The sequence below is a fragment of the Podarcis vaucheri genome (genome assembly GCF_965113315.1).
Source record: "Podarcis vaucheri genome assembly, chromosome: 9".
NCBI classification, from domain to species: domain Eukaryota; kingdom Metazoa; phylum Chordata; class Lepidosauria; order Squamata; family Lacertidae; genus Podarcis; species Podarcis vaucheri.
Window position 1 is genome coordinate 23792766 of NC_138767.1, and position 21301 is coordinate 23814066.

Genomic DNA, 21301 nt, shown 5'->3' on the forward strand with positions numbered 1-21301 from the left:
TCCTTTGGTTTCCATTTTTTAATAAAGTAATTGTTTACAGTGCAATACTATGTATGAATACACAGAAACAAGTCCCATTGAGTTGAGCAGTACTTCTTCACAGTATGTATGGAATTGCAACCTTAATGTGAACTGCTGGTTTTCAGAAGCTTGTAAGAAAACCACTTTCATACACACACACACACACACACACACACGTAGAAGGTTGTTGTTTTGCTTCTGTATCAAATATCTATAGATGAAGGTAGAACACAAGCAATTGACTTCACTTACAGCCACTCTTGGTATTACTAAAGGCTTTTCATAGAAGGTGATCAGTTGGCTGCTGTTAGCTCTGGTTGCAACAATATCATGGCCAAGACTTCCTTAAACACATGGACAAAAGGCGGCTCTCCTTTCCTACAAACTTTTATTAAAGGCCTGTTGAATGGTTCTTCAGGGAGTGCAGAAGTTGGGCTTAGTGCATATAGCTGCAAAAACATTATGATGTGTAAAAAAAATTCCAGGCAGGGCTTCTTTGCAGGTGTCCACACTATGCTTTTAGGTTGCTACAAATGCAGTTCTTTCCTTTCTTAGGCGAACTTGCGCATGCCAAGGCCTGGACCCTGAGAGTTGTGGCGCATCGTTTTCCTTCGGCTGCTCGTGGAGTATGTACTACAATGGGTGCAAGTTTGCCAGAAGCAAGATCCCAAGGAAGTTTAAACTATTGGGGGATGATCCAAGAGAGGTAGGGACTAAATAGGTGGCATGTGTGGCACTCTCTGAAGCATTTCTATTCTAGTTGTGGTAGCTGCTCCCAGACTTTGGAACCCCCACCCTAGAGGTGTTAAGACGGGCTCCCTCGTTGTTGTCCTTCTGCCAGCAGGTGCAGGTGTTCTTGTTGGAACTGACTGCTTTGAATATAAAGGCTGGTGCTTTCTTATTGTAATCCTTTGCATGGTTTTAATAGATTATATAGAGTTTTTTATAATTTTTATTAGGAATTTCAACATAACAAATTATCAAAAACATATCATCTTCATCCCCCCCAATTTTCCCCTCCCCAAGATAAAACCACCACCACCCCAGACTTCCCTCAGCTCCTCTCTCTGGTATTTCAACACGTATTATTCTCCGCATATTAAAAATTTGTAAAGATCCTTAAATTATCTATCTATTATGTTAATCCTATCCATGTTTAATTGTTTTTAAATTATTGGTCCCCCCCTATGATTTTAGCTGTTTTTGTTTTTATCAGTAAGCTGCCTTGAGTCTTTGTCAGGGAAAATGGTTGGAAATGAATGAATGAATGATAAGACAAGACTCAATTTTTTAAAATGACTCACAGTGTCAGATGATGGTCTTAAGTTTTGTCAAAGTACAACATTCCGCCCTAGAATGGCATTTATTTCTAAGTGTTTCCATCTACCTCTTCTGTCTGATGCAGGAAGGTGAGGAACCTTCCTTTAGGGGGAAGTGGGCGGGGCCTGAATGCAGGTAATGGATGGACTCAAAGTCAGAAGTGAGCGGAATACCCTTTCCCTCCCTCCTTCCCCTTCTCATGCATAGAAACACACTTTTCATCTTTTCTCCATTCCCCCTTCATTCATCTTTTAAGCTGCCAAGCCAGCAGTTTCCCTGGTTCATTTGCAAATTCATAATTCCTCTGTTTCATAACCTTAACTTTCCTCTGTGTTTCCCCAATTTACTAGCATTGAATACAGTGGTGCCTCGCAAGACGAAATTAATTCATTCCACGAGTTTTTTCGTCTAGCAAATTTTTCGTCTTGCGAAGCACAGTGTCAGAAAAGTTTTGGAAAAGCTTCAAAAATCACCAAAAACCTCAAAAAAGGCTACCACACCGCGTTCTATGAGTTGCTCCTCGAAGTCAAGTCGCAACTGTATTAACGGTGTTAAGAAAAAGGAAACAAACTTGCAAAAAACGCAAGATGTTTTCGTCTTGCGAAGCAAGCCCATAGGGAAATTCGTCTTGCGAAGCAGCTAAAAAACCGCAAAACCCTTTCGTCTAGCGAGTTTTTCGTCTTGCGAGGCATTCGTCTTGCGGGGCACCACTGTATTGTATCTGCAATAACTTTATTGCAATATCTCTGTTCCATCTCCCCTTTTTTTGGCTTGTAATGGATAATTAGGACTACAATGTAAACTTAATACAGTTGAATGTTAACACGCGAAATCTCTCCTTTACTGAAAAACAGGAAGAAAAGCTGGAGTCCAATTTGCAAACTCTCTCGACTCTGATGGCACCCACTTACAAGAAACTGGCACCTGATGCGTATAACAACCAGGTAGGCTAAAAAATGGATGGAGTGCTAGTTATCAACACTAAAACAACCTGATTTATTTTGCAATCACATTAAGTTTCATTATAATAATAAGTCTTTGGCAGAGACCTTGGGAATCTGAAGTTTTAAAAAAGCTTGAAAGACATCTTTAGAGTGCATTTAAACACCACATGCTTCTTATTTTAGAGTAATTAGTTAGAAATAGCTACTACTCCTAAGATCACTGTGTGCTGTGACTAATGCAAATTAGAATTGTTGTAAATGTACTTATGATAATGGAGGAAAGTGGGATAAAAATTACTTCTAATTATGTGAAGCCGAACAATGGATGAAACATGTTAAGGAGTTATTTGGGACCTCTTCTGATCTTGTATTGAAAGTAATGGCCAAATCCCCAAGAAAGACTTCCCCAGGACTTCCCAAGGTTCAGATCTTTCCCACACCAGAATTCCTCAGCTTCTGGCAGCAGTTTGCCTTGCGTGTTCTTCATGGCACTGATTGCAGTGGTCCAAAAAATTAACTCTGCTAGTAAACTTAGGTTGGGATTTTTTCATTTCACACAGTACAATGTCGCTCCATGAGATGCTCCTTATATACTTTGAACTGCCCCAATACATTGATTACAACACACATCTGATACTATCCCATAATCTCTATTAAATAGATATTTTTTTAAATCCATCAAATTCTGCATAAAAGTGGCATAGGAGCCACCTCCTAGGGGCCAAGGTCCCTTCGTCCCTCCCTATAATATTTGAAGGGCCCGAGGCCCCTGCCCCAAAGTTGATGTGCATTGCCATTCAAGTGCGTGCACCACATCCCGTGTTCAGTTATGTGAGGCAGGGCTTACCTGGGCCCCTCAATATTTTATTCAAGTTGGCACCCCTGCAATGTGGGAACCCAAAGACTGGGGTTCTTTAATGCTGCTGATTCTTTCCTCCTGTATAGTCATACCTCGAGTTGAATGCACTTCAGGTTGAGCGTGTTCGAGTTGCACTCCGGAGCAACCCGGAAGTACCGGAGCGCATTACTTCTGGGTTTTGCCACTTGCGCATGCGCAGACGCTCAAAACGACGTCACGCGCATGTGCAGTAGTGGCGAAATGCAACCCGCGGATGCGCCGTCGCGTCTTGCATTCCGTTCGGGATGCGAACGGGGAATTCTTCGTCTGTTACTGCAGTGACCGAATAAATCATACTTTCTTGTTTTCTCCTGGCTCCTTGAACCACCGGGAGGGGAGGGAAAGATTCCTCAGGCTTGACATGGCATGTAGAAAGCCCACTAACAAAATTACAGTTTCTTGTAAGCTGCAACAAGCACCTTTTTTAAAAAAAAGTTTAAGCAGGCTTCCTAGCTGCTACAGAAAGCAGTGCCACTGGCATTCTCCAGGTCACCTCACCCAGAATGCATTGCCATGCCTACCTGCCCAGTAATGAGTTAAGGAGGAGGTCTAAGGGAGCCAGTTTGCCACTTCCATATGCCTGACATCATTGTCTCATTCTGCCTCCTCATTGGGCCATCCCTGAGGTCTTATACTTGGTAGTTCATTAGCAGTGCTGACTTCAGGGAGTCTGGTGGTCTTCCGTCACTGTCTTTGCCCTACAAGGTTTTGACTTCAACGCTGTAATGGATATACCCCCAGAGAGGTTACTTGGCCCCTGCAATCCACATGACAAATCAAAATAATCCAGCTAGGTCAAAAAAAAATCAACACAGCTGAGACTATGATTTCCTCTGGGATAATACATCATTTTTAAATTAGACTGTTTCTGTAATGCGTGTGTGCGCTTGTTTTGTTTCAGATTGAATATGAACACAGAGCACCCGAGTGCCGTCTGGGTTTAAAAGAAGGCCGTCCGTTCTCAGGGGTCACTGCCTGCCTGGATTTCTGTGCTCATGCTCACAGGGACTTGCATAACATGCAGAATGGCAGCACACTGGTAAGTCAGTGATGCATGCAGCCGTACTCATGCAGAACTAATTTCCTCTATTAAGTTCATTATTTTTTCATAATCTGTATTTCTATTAAATTGGCACATGATGGCTGTTGGGGGGGGGATAGGGAGAGAGAACGACAAAATGCTTATATGAAGAGGAATGTGAAGCCCTCCAGACTTTTAATTAAAAGATGATGGAGATTCCCAGGGTTCATTCTTAAAATCCTTGCTCCTAGCCTTGCTTTTATTATACACAGTGAAACAATATAAGACTAGGAAAGCTCAAGAGCTATGTGGTTATAATCAGCTCCTGAATGGGACGTTTAACTTGCAAAAATTGCAGAATCTGACATCTTCATTTGAATCCTGAGACTCTTAAAGTTCCCAGCTGGAGGCAGAGGAAGCACATTCCTTTAAAGCTGAGAAAACCAAAGGACTTTCTCAGAAAGTCGTGTGCTTCAACTCCCAACAGCATGTTTTGGGTATGCCAACTAATCCAGTGTCCCTTCTCTCCCTTTATCACTACGGGTCCTCAGTAAACCTTCTAAAGACAGCCAGGGTGGTGTAATGGTTAGAGTGTTGGACTAAGACCCAAGAGACCAGGGTTCAAATCCCCACTGGGTGACTTTGGGCCAGTCACACATTTTCAGCTTGTCGTACCTCACAGGGTTGTTGTGAGCTTAAAATGAAGAGGGGGAGAACCATGAATGCCATCTTCAGCTCCTTGGAGGAAAGGTGGGATATAAATGTAATAAATAAAACCATCAATAGTTCTCGAGTGGGCGCCGGAATGGCACTAGGTGGGTGTTGCTATGCTTCAGTCATTTGAAGAGGCAGATATGTCACCCTTGACTGGATGTGAGCTCCTCCCCTTTCTTGGACATCACTTTGCTTTCTGACTCACCTGAAGATCGGTCATATTTCATCATTGCTGTTGTGGCCCCCACTCTCTCAGTCTAACCTGCTTCACAGAGCTGTTGAGAGAATGCCACCTTGCCCTTGTTGCAGAAAAGATGGGATAATAAAGCAAATAAGCCCATTAGAAGCACATACCATACGACAGACCTTTGTGTTCTTGTCATGCTAAGAGGACATTCCTTGTTTTAACAGGTCTGTACGCTCACCAGAGAAGACAATCGTGAAATTGGCCAGACGCCTGAAGATGAGCAATTGCATGTGCTCCCTTTGTACAAAATCTCCAACGTGGACGAGTTCGGAAGTGCAGAAGGTCAGGAAGAGAAAAAACGGAACGGCAGCATCCAGGTCCTTAGCTCCTTCCGGAGAAAAGTAAGGATGCTTTCTGAGCCAGTTAAGACTTGCCGGCAAAAAAAGTTGGAAGCTAAGAAAGCAGCCACCGAGAAGCTTGCTGCTATGGATAATGGGTCAAGCAAACACGAGAGAGAGAAGTCAACCGCAGCACGCCAAAAGCAGGCCATCTCAGAAGCATCGGGTCATGCAAAGCAGTTAGCAGGTATGGTTTGTAATGAGTACGCACCATGGTTCATGGTTCTATTTCCTGTGCCGTTTGTATTATTTACACTCAAGATAAGGGTGAAGCAGGTTAGGTGGCAGGCAGTGCATGTGTTCAGCTTTTAGTGTCTTCAGTGAACAACCTCAAAATATATGTAGACGACGTTTCAGTTATTTCAGGTATTCGTATACTGCCTTTCCTTACACCAAAGTGGTGTTTGATTCAAGCTATAGACCTCAACCCATAGTTGTTTAAACATACTTGCTTATACCAATTCAGGAAATGTGTTCTTCTCCATCGCCTAATAACGCCTATTTTGACTGGCAGCAGCTTTCCTGAAGCATTCACCTGATGTGCAGATGGAGGCAGCCGATGGGCCACCCAGCAATTCCATTGCCTTTTCCTTGATAAAGCATGTGAAAAGTATGTTAGAAGTAAATAATTCAAGAGGTTATTTAGGGCCAATCTTACTGTGATCTTAAACATATATATATATATTTAAAAATGCATCTAGTGGGAGCTTTCATTCCAGTGTAAGTAGCGTCATTTGAGAGGGGAGCTTTTAAGGTTTATGTTGTCCTTCCCCACCTATTACAGCTACCCTGGGGGAGAATAGCAATAATGCATTTAACATATACATTTTGGCCCTTAGGTTTCTATCTGAATGGGCCTCTTGAATCAGTATGAAGACAGAACAACCTCTTAGTGCGCAGAAATGCCCTTACAGCCTTCAGGGTTCCTATTTTTTTTCTGTGGGCAAACAAGACATAAGCTGCAAAAAGCTGTGTGTATACAATCTCCTAAGGATGTTCTTTCCCTAGCCATGTCAAGCACGGAGAAATACAAACAGTGGGGTTCTTCTTTAACTTTTCCTTGCTTACTTTCTTACTCTCACAAGACAAACCGTACTTAACAACTTGCTAGGCAGAAGGGTTTGGGGGTGGTTGTGTTGCACTTACATTGCGGAGGTCACAGACAGTTCATTCCAGAGAAAAGCAAGCAGTGGGGCTTTCTTTCTCTCCTGCAGCCTCCTTGAGTCCTTGAAAACCACCTCTGAGAACTGGGAGATGGAGGGCCCAAGCAGTACCTGCAGGCTTTATATAAGCATCCTGTTGGCCATTGTGGGAACAGGATGTTGGCATATATCAGGGGCAGGCAACCTAAGGCCCGTGGGCCGGATGCAGCCCAATCGCCTTCTCAATCCAGCCTGCAGACGGTCCAGGAATCAGCTTGTTTTTACATGAGTAGAATGTGTCCTTTTAATTAAAATGCATCTCTGGGTTATTTGTGGGGCCTGCCTGGTGTTTTGACATGCATAGAATGTGTGCTTTTATTTAAAATGCATCTCTGGGTTATTTGTGGGACATAGGAATTCGTTCATTCCCCCCCCCCCATATAGTCTGGCCCACCACATGGTCTGAGAGATGGTGGACCGGCCCATGGCTGAAAAAGGTTGCTGACCCCTGGGATAGATGGTGTGACCTGGCAAGGGGTGATCTTATGATACGTTCTTAGGGCTGTGCTGGGAAGAGGCAGCATCCCTGCTTTCTCTTCAATAGATGGAAAAGGCACAGAAAGGGGCAGCCAAAATTATCAAGGGTCTGGAACACCTATGAGTAAAGGTTGCTCATTTGGGGGAAGTTTGGGCTTAGAAAGAAAGCAAGGAAAGAAAGTCAAGATTATAAGTGGTGTGGAGAGAATGACTAGGGAGATCTTCTTCCACTCTCATAATGCTAGAATCCAGAGGCTGAATGTTGGGATCTTCAAAACAAACAAAAGAATGTACTTATTCACATAGCACAATGGTTCCCAATTGGTGGTCCACAGACCCCAGGGGGTCCACAGAACCCACTTAGGGGGTCAATGGCACCATTCACATATCAAAAACTGCCATAGATATCTCAAAATATCTTTGAATATCTCAAAAGTAGGAGGTCCACGGCTTGGCTTTTGAAAAATAAGGGGTCCACACTACTTAGTTAATTGGGAACCACTGACATAGCATATGGCTTGAGTTATGGAATTAACGACTGTAAGATTTGGTGATTGCAATCACCAGCAGGTTTAAAAGGGAATTGGGCTGTGTACACACTGCTCTACTGCTCTTTATAACCAGTGTGCTCTCATTGCTGATTTGGGAAGCGGTATGTGCATGACATTAGCCATAATCCATAGCTATCCTGCTGTTTGTTATGAAATTCTGCATATTCATGCATTCTCTCTAAATCAGCTTCGATCATAATTGAGAAAAAGGTGTTCAGTAGGGCCATCTTTTTCTCCCCTCCCCCTTTTCTTCCCCAACTTTATACTGCATATAACACCAATGTCTCACAACAAATATAATTGAAATGTAGAAAACACAACCTGAAGAGAGACAATGCACACACTTTTGTAAACGAAGAAAATCTTTAATAAAAGAGAGAGAGAGAGCAGCCTAGCTGGCAATGCGTGCACAGCCTTAGATACACTGATAAGGCTATCAGTTGCTCCTGGTCATGATGGTGAAATGTTATCTCCAGTATCCAAGGCAGCATGCGCCTCTTGAATAACAGTCACCGAAGAGCACAAGTAGGAGAATGCTATTGTCTCCTTAGTCTGCTTGTGGGATTTCCACGAGCATCTCATTGGCCACCGTGAGAACAAAATATTGGAGCAGATGGGCCTTTGGACTGACCCGTGGTGGTATTATTTATGTTCTTAATAGTAGGGGAGAACTCTCCTGTGCTGAGCTGCACCAACATCTTTGAGGGGTTGGAGTAGCAGTGCCTCTCCTAATACACAAGAAGCCAGAAAATGATTCCTGTACCTGTCATAATTGGTGTTCTTACCTCTTAAAGCTATTTCTTCCTCTCTCTCTTTCCCCTTCCACAGATCTGTTACGTCTTTCAGGACCAGCCATGTCACAGCAGAAGCTCTACCAACATCCACATCATGCCCTCCCTACTAAACCTCAGTCAAACCACATCAACTCATACACTGCTTCAGGTCCCACAAACCTCTACATGGGTTTGCCAAATCCAGCCAACCCATATCCAAACTCTTCACATGCCTCAGATCCTTATGGTGGGTCCAGCCCCATGAATATCTACCCAACGTCTTCGCAACCTGCAGGAGCCTATTTGAATTCTCCTGGTCTCGTGAATCCCTATTCTGTACACTTGGGTCAAAATAACCAATATCCCCATTATCAATGCAACGGAAACTTGCCTCTGGAGAACTGTTCCTCCTACTACAACTCCTATTCGTCTCAGCCTCAGCATATGGACTTGTTTAGGTATCAGAGCCAAGACTCTCTATCTAAGCTAAGTCTACCTCCAATTCATACATTATATCAGCATAGGTTTGGAAACAACCAGAACTATGGGCCCAGGTACTTGAACTATGGAAACCAAAATGTGCAGGTAGATGCGCTCAACAGTTGCACAATTAGACCAAATATTCAGCATGCAGGTTCCTTCCCTCCTTACCCCACACATGAGGCTGATGGTCCTTTTATGGACATCGCCTCTAGACTGAAATCAAATCTAAATAATCCAAGTGTGGACTACATGAATAAAAATGGTGATCATCTCTACCCCCCTCCGCACTTAACACATGACTACCACCCTGCCGCAGGCGTGTTCAGTGGCCCTGCTCATCCACTCCACCTCCAGAGCAAGAATAACCAAAATGGGTTGTCAAACATGCTTCCAGGTCTTAACCACAATCAGACTGCTTCCCAAGAAGGCGCAAATAAAACTGAGGTGCTCCCGCCAGAAGATCCCGATGACGTATGGTCAGACAATGAGCAGAGCTTTCTGGATCCAGATATAGGTGGCGTGGCGGTCGCCCCCTCGCACGGGTCAATTCTCATAGAGTGCGCGAAACGTGAGCTCCACGCGACGACCCCGCTGAAGAACCCTAACAGGAACCACCCCACAAGGATATCGCTCGTCTTCTACCAGCACAAAAGCATGAACGAGCCAAAGCACGGCCTAGCTTTGTGGGAGGCAAAGATGGCGGAGAAGGCGAGGGAGAAAGAGGAGGACTGCGAAAAGTACGGTCCGGATTATGTGCCTCAGAAAGTGCATGGCAAAAAAGTGAAGCGGGAGCCGGCTGAACTGAATGAGAATTTGGAGCCAACCTACATGCGTTTCATCAGGTCTCTTGCACAAAGGACTATGTCTCTCACCACAAACTCCACGGTTACCACATCTCCATATGCCTTTACACGGGTTACAGGGCCTTACAACAGATATATATAAACATCAGAGCTTCGTTCATTACCTCATCTGTTTTTTGTTTGTTTTTTTATGTTGGTAGGTAGTCGTTCTTTTTAGGCTGGAGACAAGGGAAAAGGGCAAGAGACAGTATTTTTTTTTTCCTTTTCTTTTAGCTTGTCAATGGGAAAACCTCCTTGTACCAGCAAAAGAGGTAACATTGCCACCACATTCATTTGGTAACTGGTCACAGGTAACACGTTAACAACTAGAAACCAAAGCACCCTATGCAAATTTAACGTTGAAATACTGGCTTGACTACTTACTGGAAGACAGAGAATCTGTATGCATAACCTTTAAAATTTTTACATCTGTGACCATTTAAATGAAAGCAAGTTAATTAAGAGAAGTTTGTTTTTAAAGTAAAAATACTGTAGTATTTCAGTAGCAAAAATTTTAAATTACCAACTGGTGCTGAATCTATGATGTGCTGAAATACTGGAAATGCAGCTTTTTAACATGCAGGGGTTTGTTTGTTGCTGTAATCTTAATCTTAATCTTGACTTGATTTTTATTAATCAGGATAGCGACATATATTACATAAAGAATACGAAGCAAAACACTGAATTTGTTTGGCTATTCTAAAACATGGTGCTATGTATAAGAATGGTGTCTAATGCAGCAGCTGAACAGTTTTAATGCCTTTTATAACCATGAAAACGTTAAAAAGTATTCTGTGCTCTCCTTAAACGGCAAACAGGACCTTTTTTATTTTTGTGTTTGTATCCAAATTGTGTTTGTTTGTAATCTGGTGCTTAAAAGAAAATAACACCCAGTTTTTAAAATGTGGGAATTGTGGTCAGGCAGGACCAAGATCCAGCAAAGCTTATATATGAGCAGTAGTGTGACTTTGTGTGAAGCTCTCTGGAGCTTTTCGTTATAGTTGGTTGCATGGGCAAAGAAGCAAAAGCAACATTTTAAACTGAAACTTCCATTGCTGAAAAGGCAGACTGCTGTTCAAAGACAGCATCCAGACAGCAGCCTCTTTGGGACATAACACTAAGACATTGTTTACTGTACATGAATGAGCAGAATCAAGCCTTGGGTTTGCATGCTCTTCTCCATGGGTGTAGTCAGTGGGGCCCCTGCCCACCCACCCCAAATCAAGTACAGTGGTACCTTGGTTGTCAAACTTAATCTGTTCTGGGAGTCCCTTTGACTCCCAGAATGGTTCAGAAACCAAGGTGTGGCTGAAGGAGCTTCCTGCACTCAACCGGAAGCTGTGGAAGCCCTTCGGACGTTTGGCTTCCAAAAAACGTTCACAAACTGCAACACTCGCTTCCGGGTTTGCGGCGTTTGGGAGCCAAAATGTCTGAGTACCAAGGCGTTTGACAACCAAGGTATGGCTGTAAATAATACTTAACTCAAAGTAGAATCAGAATATTTGAAATTGAAATGCTCACTGAGGTGCCCCTATCTCCCTCCCTAGCGAGCGTTTCCCTAGAAAAAGTCATTGTGAGCAATTCACTAAGGCTAGGTTAGATGCTATATGGGTAGGGTTATGTTATCAATGCACTACCACAGCACTGGAACATGCCATGCTGCTCCCTCAGACACCATGAGAATAGGATGCTGAAAAATATGGCCCATTGGCTTGATTTAACAGGCTCTTCTTATGTTTCTGTGTTCTTAGTTCTTACTTTTAATTCCTAGCCCATCCCTTCCTCTGGCTTGCTATATTTCTGCTGGAAATATTGGGTTTTAAAAATATTTTCTTGGTGGCTCTATGCTTCAGCAAGGAGCCTTACAATCTATTGTGCAGAGACAGAATAGCATACTGCTGACTAAAGTAAATTGAGTGATAAAGGCAAAAATCAAGGGTTTGGGTCATCTAGAAAGACCCCTCAGCCCGAAAGCCCTTAGGCTGCATGCCCATATAAGCTCTGTTGGATCTCATTTGAATGCATCCATCAAGTCAAGGCCTGATTAAGGAGAAAAAAATAATAGAAATGTGTGGGGGTTTGTTTTGTTTTATTTAATGGTGCTTGAAAAGTACTTTGTCTGCCTGAAGCATTGGCAAACAACACTGGGGTACTAAAACATGTTAGAAGCTTATTTTATCTTTGGGGCAAATCCATGTAAAAGAGCCCCGATACTATGCTTTTTCAAAACTAAAAATGGGAGGGTCAATTTCAGTCTTGAGAAGTAGCAGAGGAGAGTGGTTATCCCTTTCCCTGCAGCATCCTTTCCCTCTCCCCCACCCCACTAAAAATAGGGGTTGAGACTATGTAGATAAGCCTCTTACTTAAACATCTGCTGGTGTACAAGAGGAACATCCGCTTTTAAAGGCAGAATCACGCTTGGGTCGAATGGATGCAAGGCATTGCCTTTACAACACACTCTGCCCCCCCCCCAATCTTCCAATTCCTTGGTGCTCATTCTTACACAGCTGTACTGTGAACATGTTTTTCTTTACCATTACGATGACGCGTGTTATCCCTCAAACCGTATATACATTTTGTTTTTGTTTAATATTAGCTTCAGATAATTAACAGCATGGGTTAGACTTGATAATTGTGTAGTTTAGTCTCCTTTTTTCCTTTTAAGGATCCATAAAAGTTCTCCAAATAGCTGGGCAGACTGAGGTGTTCAATGGATTATTTATGTTACAGTATACGTCACATTGCTCAGTGTAAGGTGCCCATCTTCGCTAGGAAGGTTTGAGTAGAATCAAGACACGAGATACAGGGTTATTGTGTGCGATTCTGTCGGTGGGGGGGAAAGGATAACAGAACAGGCAGCTGGCTTGCTGTGGCGGGTTTTTAAACTGGTGATTTGTATTAAACAAAATGCAAGCAAAAGAGATGTATAGTAAGTAACTTAACTTGTAAACAATTTTTTTTTAATGCTTTAGTATTTTAATACTGTACAAATATATAAATATAAATCTATTATATATCTAGATATATATAGATATATATATATATGGGTTTGGAGCTGAATTCACATCACGGTGCTACTCAGCCTGCTATTAAAATATAATGTGATCTAAAAATACATTAAAATGTTTGAATGATGTTCCTACTTGTCATATACCTCAACACTAGTTGGCAATAGGATGTTAAATTGGGAGCGGAAGCTTATAACGTCGTTATATCACCTTCCCCTCCCTCTCTTCCCCCCTGATTCATTGAAAAATAAGATATTTTTTCTCTCACACTCGCTACTTGATATTATAGCAAGTATAACTTGAACTTCGATTTTTTAATGTTTCTGTTCTAAAAATTCAGGGATATATCAGCTCATGATCTCCTTTGTAAGCCAACATATCATCCAAGTGTGTGAGAGAGTAGGGGTGAGAGTGAGTGTGTGAGAAAGGGTCTGTGCAAGAGAGAGAATATCGTGCAAGGGTGTGTGAATGTGTTGTGAATGTTGATCAAAATATTATCCTTGAGGGTTTTTATTCTATTCTATTCTATTCTATTGTTTGAGGATTCAATCTTTATCTTTCTCTAATACTTGTAAATGTGCTGATGGCGATTAAAGCTATATTTTGTGTAAATTCATCCGCTCCTTTATACAGTGATGAGAGTGTTTTAACGTTTTAAACTCTGTTTTCTTCTGGGAGGGGTTGTATGGTCCAGTCACAAAATGGAAAGTAGAATGCACTGAGCGGTCAAAAGGGAAACTGCAAAGCAGGGGAAGGGGGGAACTTGGTTCCCCACCTGTCGCAGGACTACAACTCCCATGTGGGCTAAGGAAGATAGGAGCTGGCCACAGACTCCTCATTCCTGTTGTGAAGTCAAGGATTTGGCAACTGACCATTTGCTAGAGGGTTGTGTGTTTCCAAGGAGATTAAAAGTTAATTGGCGGGAGCAGGAGCTGCGAGTAGGGAGATTAGACAATTTTATGAAGAATAAGCGGCTACTTCTAGTCAAGGTGACTCTATGCTGCCTCCAGGCAGAAAGGGCTTTTGCAGTCATGTCCTGTTTTTAGGATTCCCAGAGGCATCCGATTGGCTAATGTTGGTCTGATCAAGCAATGTTCTTCTTAGGACTTCTTGCTTTTTAAAAATGCAGACCTAATGCCTCAGTGTTTGGCTGGGGAATATATTATGAGGCAAAGACCCTGACCCATGAAACAAGTTGCTGCTTCGCTCTATACATTGAATTGTCCCACCAATAGCACTGTGTGTAATTGGGCAACGTAAATATTGACTATTACAGGACCAGTGCCTGAATTTGGCCTTTTAAAAGCGGCATTATAATCACCGTTGGATGTTGGAGAACTGCAGTTAGAGACATCCACTCCTCATTCTACTGCCAACACCACACTGTAAATACAAGTCCTTTGAATATTTAACTTGGAAACAAATCTTTAACCTTTGCAACTTTAATTAATGAGCATCTTTGCAATCACCCAAAGCTGGGTGAATCTCGGAGACCTCAGCTAAGGCTGCTATGCTTTGCTGCATATCGAGGAGAAAAACCTCGTCAGTGATGATTATCAACATTGCATTGAACCCAAACCAAACAGCCTCTGCTTCTGTGGAGCTCCACATGGGAGCTGCTGATTCCACTTAGTCAAACCATCTTCCAGTAATATCATGTTCAACACTGCGCCATGCTCGGTTCTAGAGCAGCTACGGTGCTGCTAATTCTGCAAGATGTTGCAGGAACATTGCTCAGTTCCCTTTTTCTCTTGTGGTACTTCAGACACAAAGTGTCAGGCAACCCTTCTGTGAGTGGAAGACCCCATCCACATGCCGAAGGGGGGGCTTGTATCCAACCCCCGTCATTTGCCAAATTGCTTGCAGGCAGAAGAAAACTTAGTTTGGGAATTTGGGAAGGGGGAGTGGGGCTGGGAGGAGAAATATGTATTGTAAATAAAAGTTGTAATTTTGATGTACAGAACCCTGCCTCAGTGAACTGGGGGGAGGGGGGAGCAGACATAACATTGCTTGTATAGGATTATCAGGTTGACTATAGCCATACTTGAAGATACTTCTGAGTGGTGTCAACTTTACTTGAATGATTTGTTCCCTTCATCTTGATTGACGCACAGTGGCGTTAAAAGTTCACTTTTAAAGCTAGTGGTTAACTTTTGTGTAGGAAACTTTAACAGTTTGACACTAAGATAATGACCTTTTTTAAAAAAAACGTGCATTTTCTAAGCTTATGTTCTACTGTTTGAGTTGTTTTTGTTTTTATTTTTAAAGAAACTTTCCCTCATTTTTCAAAGGGGCTTTTTTTTGGTCCATTAAAATCTGAGAATGGTTATAAATACTGTAAGTATTGTAATGTAATGAATGCAGGTTATTTGAAAAGCTGTTTTATTATATCATTCCTGATAATGCTGAAATGTGGGTGTTTTTAATAAAATTTATATTTATTTAATGCACTCTGTGCTTGTCTTGTGGAATCATGTGTTGTTCGCAGAATCATAGAGTTGGAAGAGACCACGACGGTCATCTATTCCAACCCCCTGCAATGCAGGAATCTTTCACCCAATGGAGGACTTGAACCCACAATCCTGAGATTAAGAGCCTCATGCTCTGCTGACTGAGTTGTCCACCTATAGGAGGAGCTTTTTCAGCCTGGGGGACCACTTTCCCTTCCAAGTAACCTCCTGGGGGCCACCGGCCTATGATTGGTGAGAGCAAAGCCGAAAGTGGGCAAAGCCAGAAATTTGTCCAGTAGGCTAGTTTCTGCACATGCTCTCACACCCATCTTCATTATCAGAGTTGAAGGGGCTGGTGAGGAATCTGGCCTTGGGAAAGAGGTTGTGGCTGAGGAGAACCCTGAGAGTCAGCAACCACATTTGGCCTCCAGGCCTGAGAGTCCCTATCTGTAAGCTAGCGATCCAAGAACTTAAGACTCTTGGCTCAAGGCTACTAAAGAGCAAAAAGAGTTGTACAGTCATACCCTACCTGCCTACGGACTGTCTTGCCTGAGTGGTGCATGCTCTAGTTATCTCCCGCTTGGACTACTGCAATGCGCTCAACGTGGGGCTACCTTTGAAGGTGACCCAGAAACTGCAATTAATCCAGACTGCGGCAGCTAGACTGGTGACTGGGAGTGGCCGCCAGGACCACATAACACCGGTTCTGAGAGATCTGCATTGGCTCCCAATACGTTTCCGAGCACAATTCAAAGTGTTGGTGCTGACCTTTAAAGCCCTAAATGGCCTCGGTCCTGTATACTTGAAGGAGCATGTCCACCCCCATCGTTCAGCCCGGACACTGAGATCCAGCACCGAGGGCCTTCTAGTGGTTCCCTCATTGCGAGAAGTGAGGTTACAGGGAGCCAGGCAGAGGGCCTTCTCAGTAGTGGCGCCCGCCCTGTGGAACGCCCTCCCTTCAGATCTGAAGGAAATAAGCAGCTATCTTCTCTTTAAAATACATCTGAAGGCAGCCCTGATTAGGGAAGTTTTTAATATTTAATGCTGTATTGTTTTTAACACTTGATTGGAAGCCGCCCAGAGTGGCTGGGGAAACTCAGCCAGATGGGCGGGGTATAAATAATAAATTATTTATTATTATTATTATTATTATTATGGTTCTCAAATGTAATCTGCTCCGGAAGTCAATTCAAGGGAGTTTGAATGTTGTAGCCACAGTTTCTAAAACAACTACAAATTAGCCAAGCATCAAGTCATTCTGACCAAATGATACTTTTTCCACAAGTAAAGACGGTGCAAAACCGACTGAGCTGCCTGCACGCCAGAGTTAAACCACCCCATGAGACACCACACAGAGCGTTTCCTTAGAAACATAACCGAACCCTGAACAAACTTAAAAGTAGAAAAATATTTCAGAAATTCAAATATTCCAAAGGGTGGGTGGGTGGGTGTGCGCGCCCTAAATCAAACAGGATATGTGTATTTATTTATTTATTTGATTTTTATACTGCTTCTCCAACCAACTGAGAGCCCAGAGAGGTACACATTCATAATTAAAACTTTCAACATAAATTCCCACGACCTTTGAAACCTAAAAACGCAACCCTCTAAAACTGCAGTGCCAAAGTATAAATAAATAAATCATGGCAAATAAAACTTGTTCCTCCATAATACAACTCTGAAGGAAATAATTAACAATTAAACTTGAGCTCCCTCTACTGGGCAGCTATATAGTAAGTGGTTGTGTTGACTTGTGGAGGGGTTTTACATATATATATATATATATATATATATATATATATATATGTATGTATATATATATATACACATACACACACACACACACACACACACACACACACACACATATATGGAAGTCCTCCTATATATACATCTCCCCCCCCTTTTGTGTATTTTGGGATCTGCACAAATGGATTATAAATACGATCAAAAAAATGTATGTCAATGTCACTAAGAACAAAATGTGGTTGTTATGTAGGACTCTGAATATATTTCAGTGGTAATTTCAAAGTTTCAAAAGCCCTGAGTTTTAAAACACTCCAACTTGAAATACAGACAAGAGCATGGACAGAGATCAGCATATCAACACCAAAAACATGGGGTGGGTGGCATTCAATGCTAGTCCTACTAGGAGAGAATCATTGAAGTTAATGGATATAGCTAACTGAGGATTAGTAATTTCAATGGGTCTACTCTGACTAGGGCTTCATCTCTCGTCACAGAAAGATATCAATGCTATCTATGTAGATGATTGATGGACATCAACAGACTCCAGAACTGGGATGAAAGTTGGCTTTCCTCTAAGACTGGCCAAGAGAGGGGTAAGACACACACACACAGAGAGAGAGAGAGAGAGAGAGAGAGAGAGAGAGAGAACAAGCAAACCCTGAATTTTTGATCAAGGCTAATTGTTAAAGGAAAGGGAGAAATCCATCTCTAGGACTCAGCACCTGACTGCAGCATCTAGCTTGCTATGCCTTGAGAGCAGAACAATGGTTGAGGAATCTGTGGCTTTGTTGCACTACAATTCCCACCATCCCTGGCCATTTAGCCATGCTGGCTGGGGCTGATGGGAGCTGGAGTCTAACGACATCTGAAGGGCCACAGTTTTCCCCATCTCTGGAGCAGAGCTTTTCTGTGGAACATAAGGTGAGCAGAGCACTATTGTGTGAAGAGAGTCAGAGGTGAGGTTGAGAGTGGAGGGGCTGTGGCTGCAACAGTCAGCCATTCTTCAGCTCCTCTGCAGAAGAATGATTCTTGTTACACTTTGAATCCTTTTGGAATTTAATAATGATCTGATTGGAACCCACCACCTTCAAAACACCTCTAGGGTTTCACATCATATGTCAGGTTAAAACAAATAAATAAATTGTGGCATGGCATGATGTCTATAGGAAATCCTGTTCTCTGCGTCATTGGAAACTAGACTGCTTGGGTCCGACTCCTGACTGGCAGAACTTCTGAAGGTTTGCTGAAGGCTTCCTCAAACTCGGCCCTCCAGATGTTTCTGGCCTACAACTCCCATGATCCCTAGCTAGCAGGACCAGTGGTCAGGGATGATGGGAACTGTAGTCTCAAAACATCTGGAGGACCGAGTTTGAGGAAGCCTGGTTTGGGGGAATAAACAAGGTTAGATTTTAATTTATTTTTGTACTCTTCCTTTTATATCACCACATGCAAAATTGCCACATGTACATTATTGCGCCATGAGCCAGCCAATACGGACCAGCAGGCACAAAATTGGTTCATAATAATAATTTTTTATTTTTTTTAAAAAAAACATTGATTATTATTATTATTCCCAGAGAAGAGTTTGGATTTGATATCCCGCTTAATCACTACCCGAAGGAGTCCCAAAGCGGCTAACATTCTCCTTTCCCTTCCTCCCCCACAACAAACACTCTGTGAGGTGAGTGGGGCTGAGAGACTTCAAAGAAGTGTGACAAGGTCACCCAGCAGCTGCATGTGGAGGAGCGGAGACGCGAACCCGGTTCACCAGATTACGAGACTACCACTCTTAACCACTACATCACACTGGCTCTCAGGGTGGTTCACAGAATAAAACCAAACTATAAAACCACAAAAATTATGGGTGTATGAAATAGCTGCTAGGGACTCTCACCAATCTCTGAATGGCTGGGTCTCATGTTGTAAAGAACCCAGAAAACCTGGCTGAAAATTTTCCAAGAAGGAAATACTGATTTTCTGGGAAATGGAATAACCTGCCATGTGAATTCAGCCCCTTGACCTGATTCAACCTTCATAATTCCTGCTACAGTCTCCCTTTGAAGTTCTATATTTGAGACCCCCATGTTGCTGCTAAACATCAAGCCCTCTTTAAAGTAGGTGCCTGCTTGAGTTTTTCCCCTGCTTCCCCCCCCTTTTGTTCCCACTGTGCATTACCCACAAAGTCTACTTTATGGGGGGGGGCGTGAAGAGAAACACTCATATATAAAACTATGGCAGTTTTGTCTCTTGCCATTTTGGACGGGAACAGCCTGCACAGCATGGATGGTAAATTTGTTTTAGTCGAAGCGAGGGGAAAGAAGCATTGATTCTCGACCTCCTGAACATGAGAATCCAAAATTGCTCAGCGTTGCCATTAATGCTCTTTCCACTGTGAAACCTGAAAGGAGCGGAGTAGCTGCTCATTCGGAGGCCAACATAAAGGAAGCTAAAATGACTTTCCTGAATTTCCTCTCTCCGCAGTTATAATTGGACACCCCGAGGTATTCAGTTCTCAGTCACAATGATCGCCGCTCACCTCTGTCATTTCAGATCACCGAACTGACAGCCCAGGCAAATTTTGAATTGATTTGTTATGAGGTGGTCAATAAAGAAAATGTAATTGCGGCCTGCAAACTCCTATCTGCATCAATAAGAGATGGGGAATGCGCTTCCAAAAAGAGAGAGCAAAAGTGGCCTTGCTGACTTGGCAGTGGCAAAAGTGAGATGGCAAATTAGTTTGTCCCGACTTCTAATGATGCCACCTATCGTCACGCTTTGGCTTGCTGGCAAAGCACTAACTCAGTAAAAACAGAACTCATTCTCATCTGGGATGAGATTTAATGCAAAGAGAGTCGCCTACGGCACAGAATAGCCATTCATTTGCTGCCTAGTCATTTGAAGCTAACTGTAAAAAGAGAGAAAGATATAGAACAAAACATCCCGTTGTGCGCACGCACACACACAAAACCCTACCCGCAATCCCTGGGCCTTCTTCCTGAGTGAAGTGCCCTGATTGATGCCTTCCAGATACCAAAAAGGAAAGCTGTTTAAGATCTCTTTGGCAGCTCAACGGGACAACTCAGCCAGGGGATTTCAACAACAGATCTCCAACTCAAGCTGCTTCTTAGACTGTAAGCACATGTGCACTCGAAGGATCTTTGAAACCACAGATTTAAGTGTGGTCAAAGCAATTTATGAGGAGGACTTTAAGCTTGGTTTGTGGAAGAATAATGAATTATTCCAAAAGTCACAAGAGAAAGTGTAAGAAACAGTAACAATGAGAAACTCAACCACAACATCTTATTTATAAGCTGCCCATCTGACTGGGTTGGCCCAGCTAGTCTGGGTGGCTTCCAACAAATTATAAAACCACAGTAAAACAACAAACAGTAAAAACTACCATATACATATATACAGTGGTACCCCGCAAGACGAACGCCTCGCGAGACGAAAAACTCGCAAAACGAAAGGTTTTTTCGTTTTCGAGTTGCCTCGCAAGACGAATTTCCCTATGGGCTTGCTTCGCAAAACGAAGCTTGCCCCGGGGACAGCGGGTCTTCTCTTTTGAAGCAAGGGGCTGCAGGGAGATCGCTATCTCCCCCCAGCCCCTTGCTGCAAAAGACGTCCGGGGGAAGCGGGGAAGCGAAGCGCTTCTTCCCCGCTTCCCCCGGACCTCTTCTGAAGCAAGGGGCTGCAGGGAGATCGCTATCTCCCCCCAGCCCCTTGCTGCAAAAGACGTCCGGGGGAAGCGGGGAAGCGAAGCGCTTCTTCCCCGCTTCCCCCGGACCTCTTCTGAAGCAAGGGGCTGCAGGGAGATCGCTATCTCCCCCCAGCCCCTTGCTGCAAAAGACGTCCGGGGGAAGCGGGGAAGCGAAGCGCTTCTTCCCCGCTTCCCCCGGACCTCTTCTGAAGCAAGGGGCTGCAGGGAGATCGCTATCTCCCCCCAGCCCCTTGCTGCAAAAGACGTCCGGGGGAAGCGGGGAAGCAAAGCGCTTCTTCCCCGCTTCCCCCGGACGTCTTTTGCAGCAAGGGGCTGGGGGGAGATCGCTTCTCCCGGTGCTCCGAAGCCGGGCGGGGGGCAGGGGACACCTCCCGCCGCCGCGGGGACACCTTCCCAGGGGCTTTTTAATCGCCCCGGACAGCGGAGAAGTCCTCCGCTGTCCGGGGCGATTTTAAAATGCCGCCCGCCAGCATTTTAAGATCACCCGGACAGCGGAGAAGTCCTCCGCTGTCCCGGGGTTTTTTTAAATGCTGGGGGTGGGA

General features: G+C 43.5%; 1 protein-coding gene across 2 annotated transcripts in view; it reads left to right on the top strand.

Moving 5' to 3' along the window:
- The window catches only part of TET2 (tet methylcytosine dioxygenase 2), a 78525-nt gene extending 65859 nt beyond the window's left edge, over positions 1 to 12666 (top strand). For both annotated transcript variants that reach the window (XM_082236891.1, XM_082236892.1), the window contains exons 6-10: positions 577 to 727; positions 2196 to 2285; positions 4085 to 4222; positions 5330 to 5690; positions 8562 to 12666. In XM_082236891.1, the coding sequence (XP_082093017.1) occupies positions 577 to 727; positions 2196 to 2285; positions 4085 to 4222; positions 5330 to 5690; positions 8562 to 9934 (2113 nt within the window). In that variant the 3' untranslated portion in view covers positions 9935 to 12666. The remainder of the gene's footprint in view (positions 1 to 576; positions 728 to 2195; positions 2286 to 4084; positions 4223 to 5329; positions 5691 to 8561) is intronic.
- Positions 12667 to 21301: the final 8635 nt, after the last annotated feature.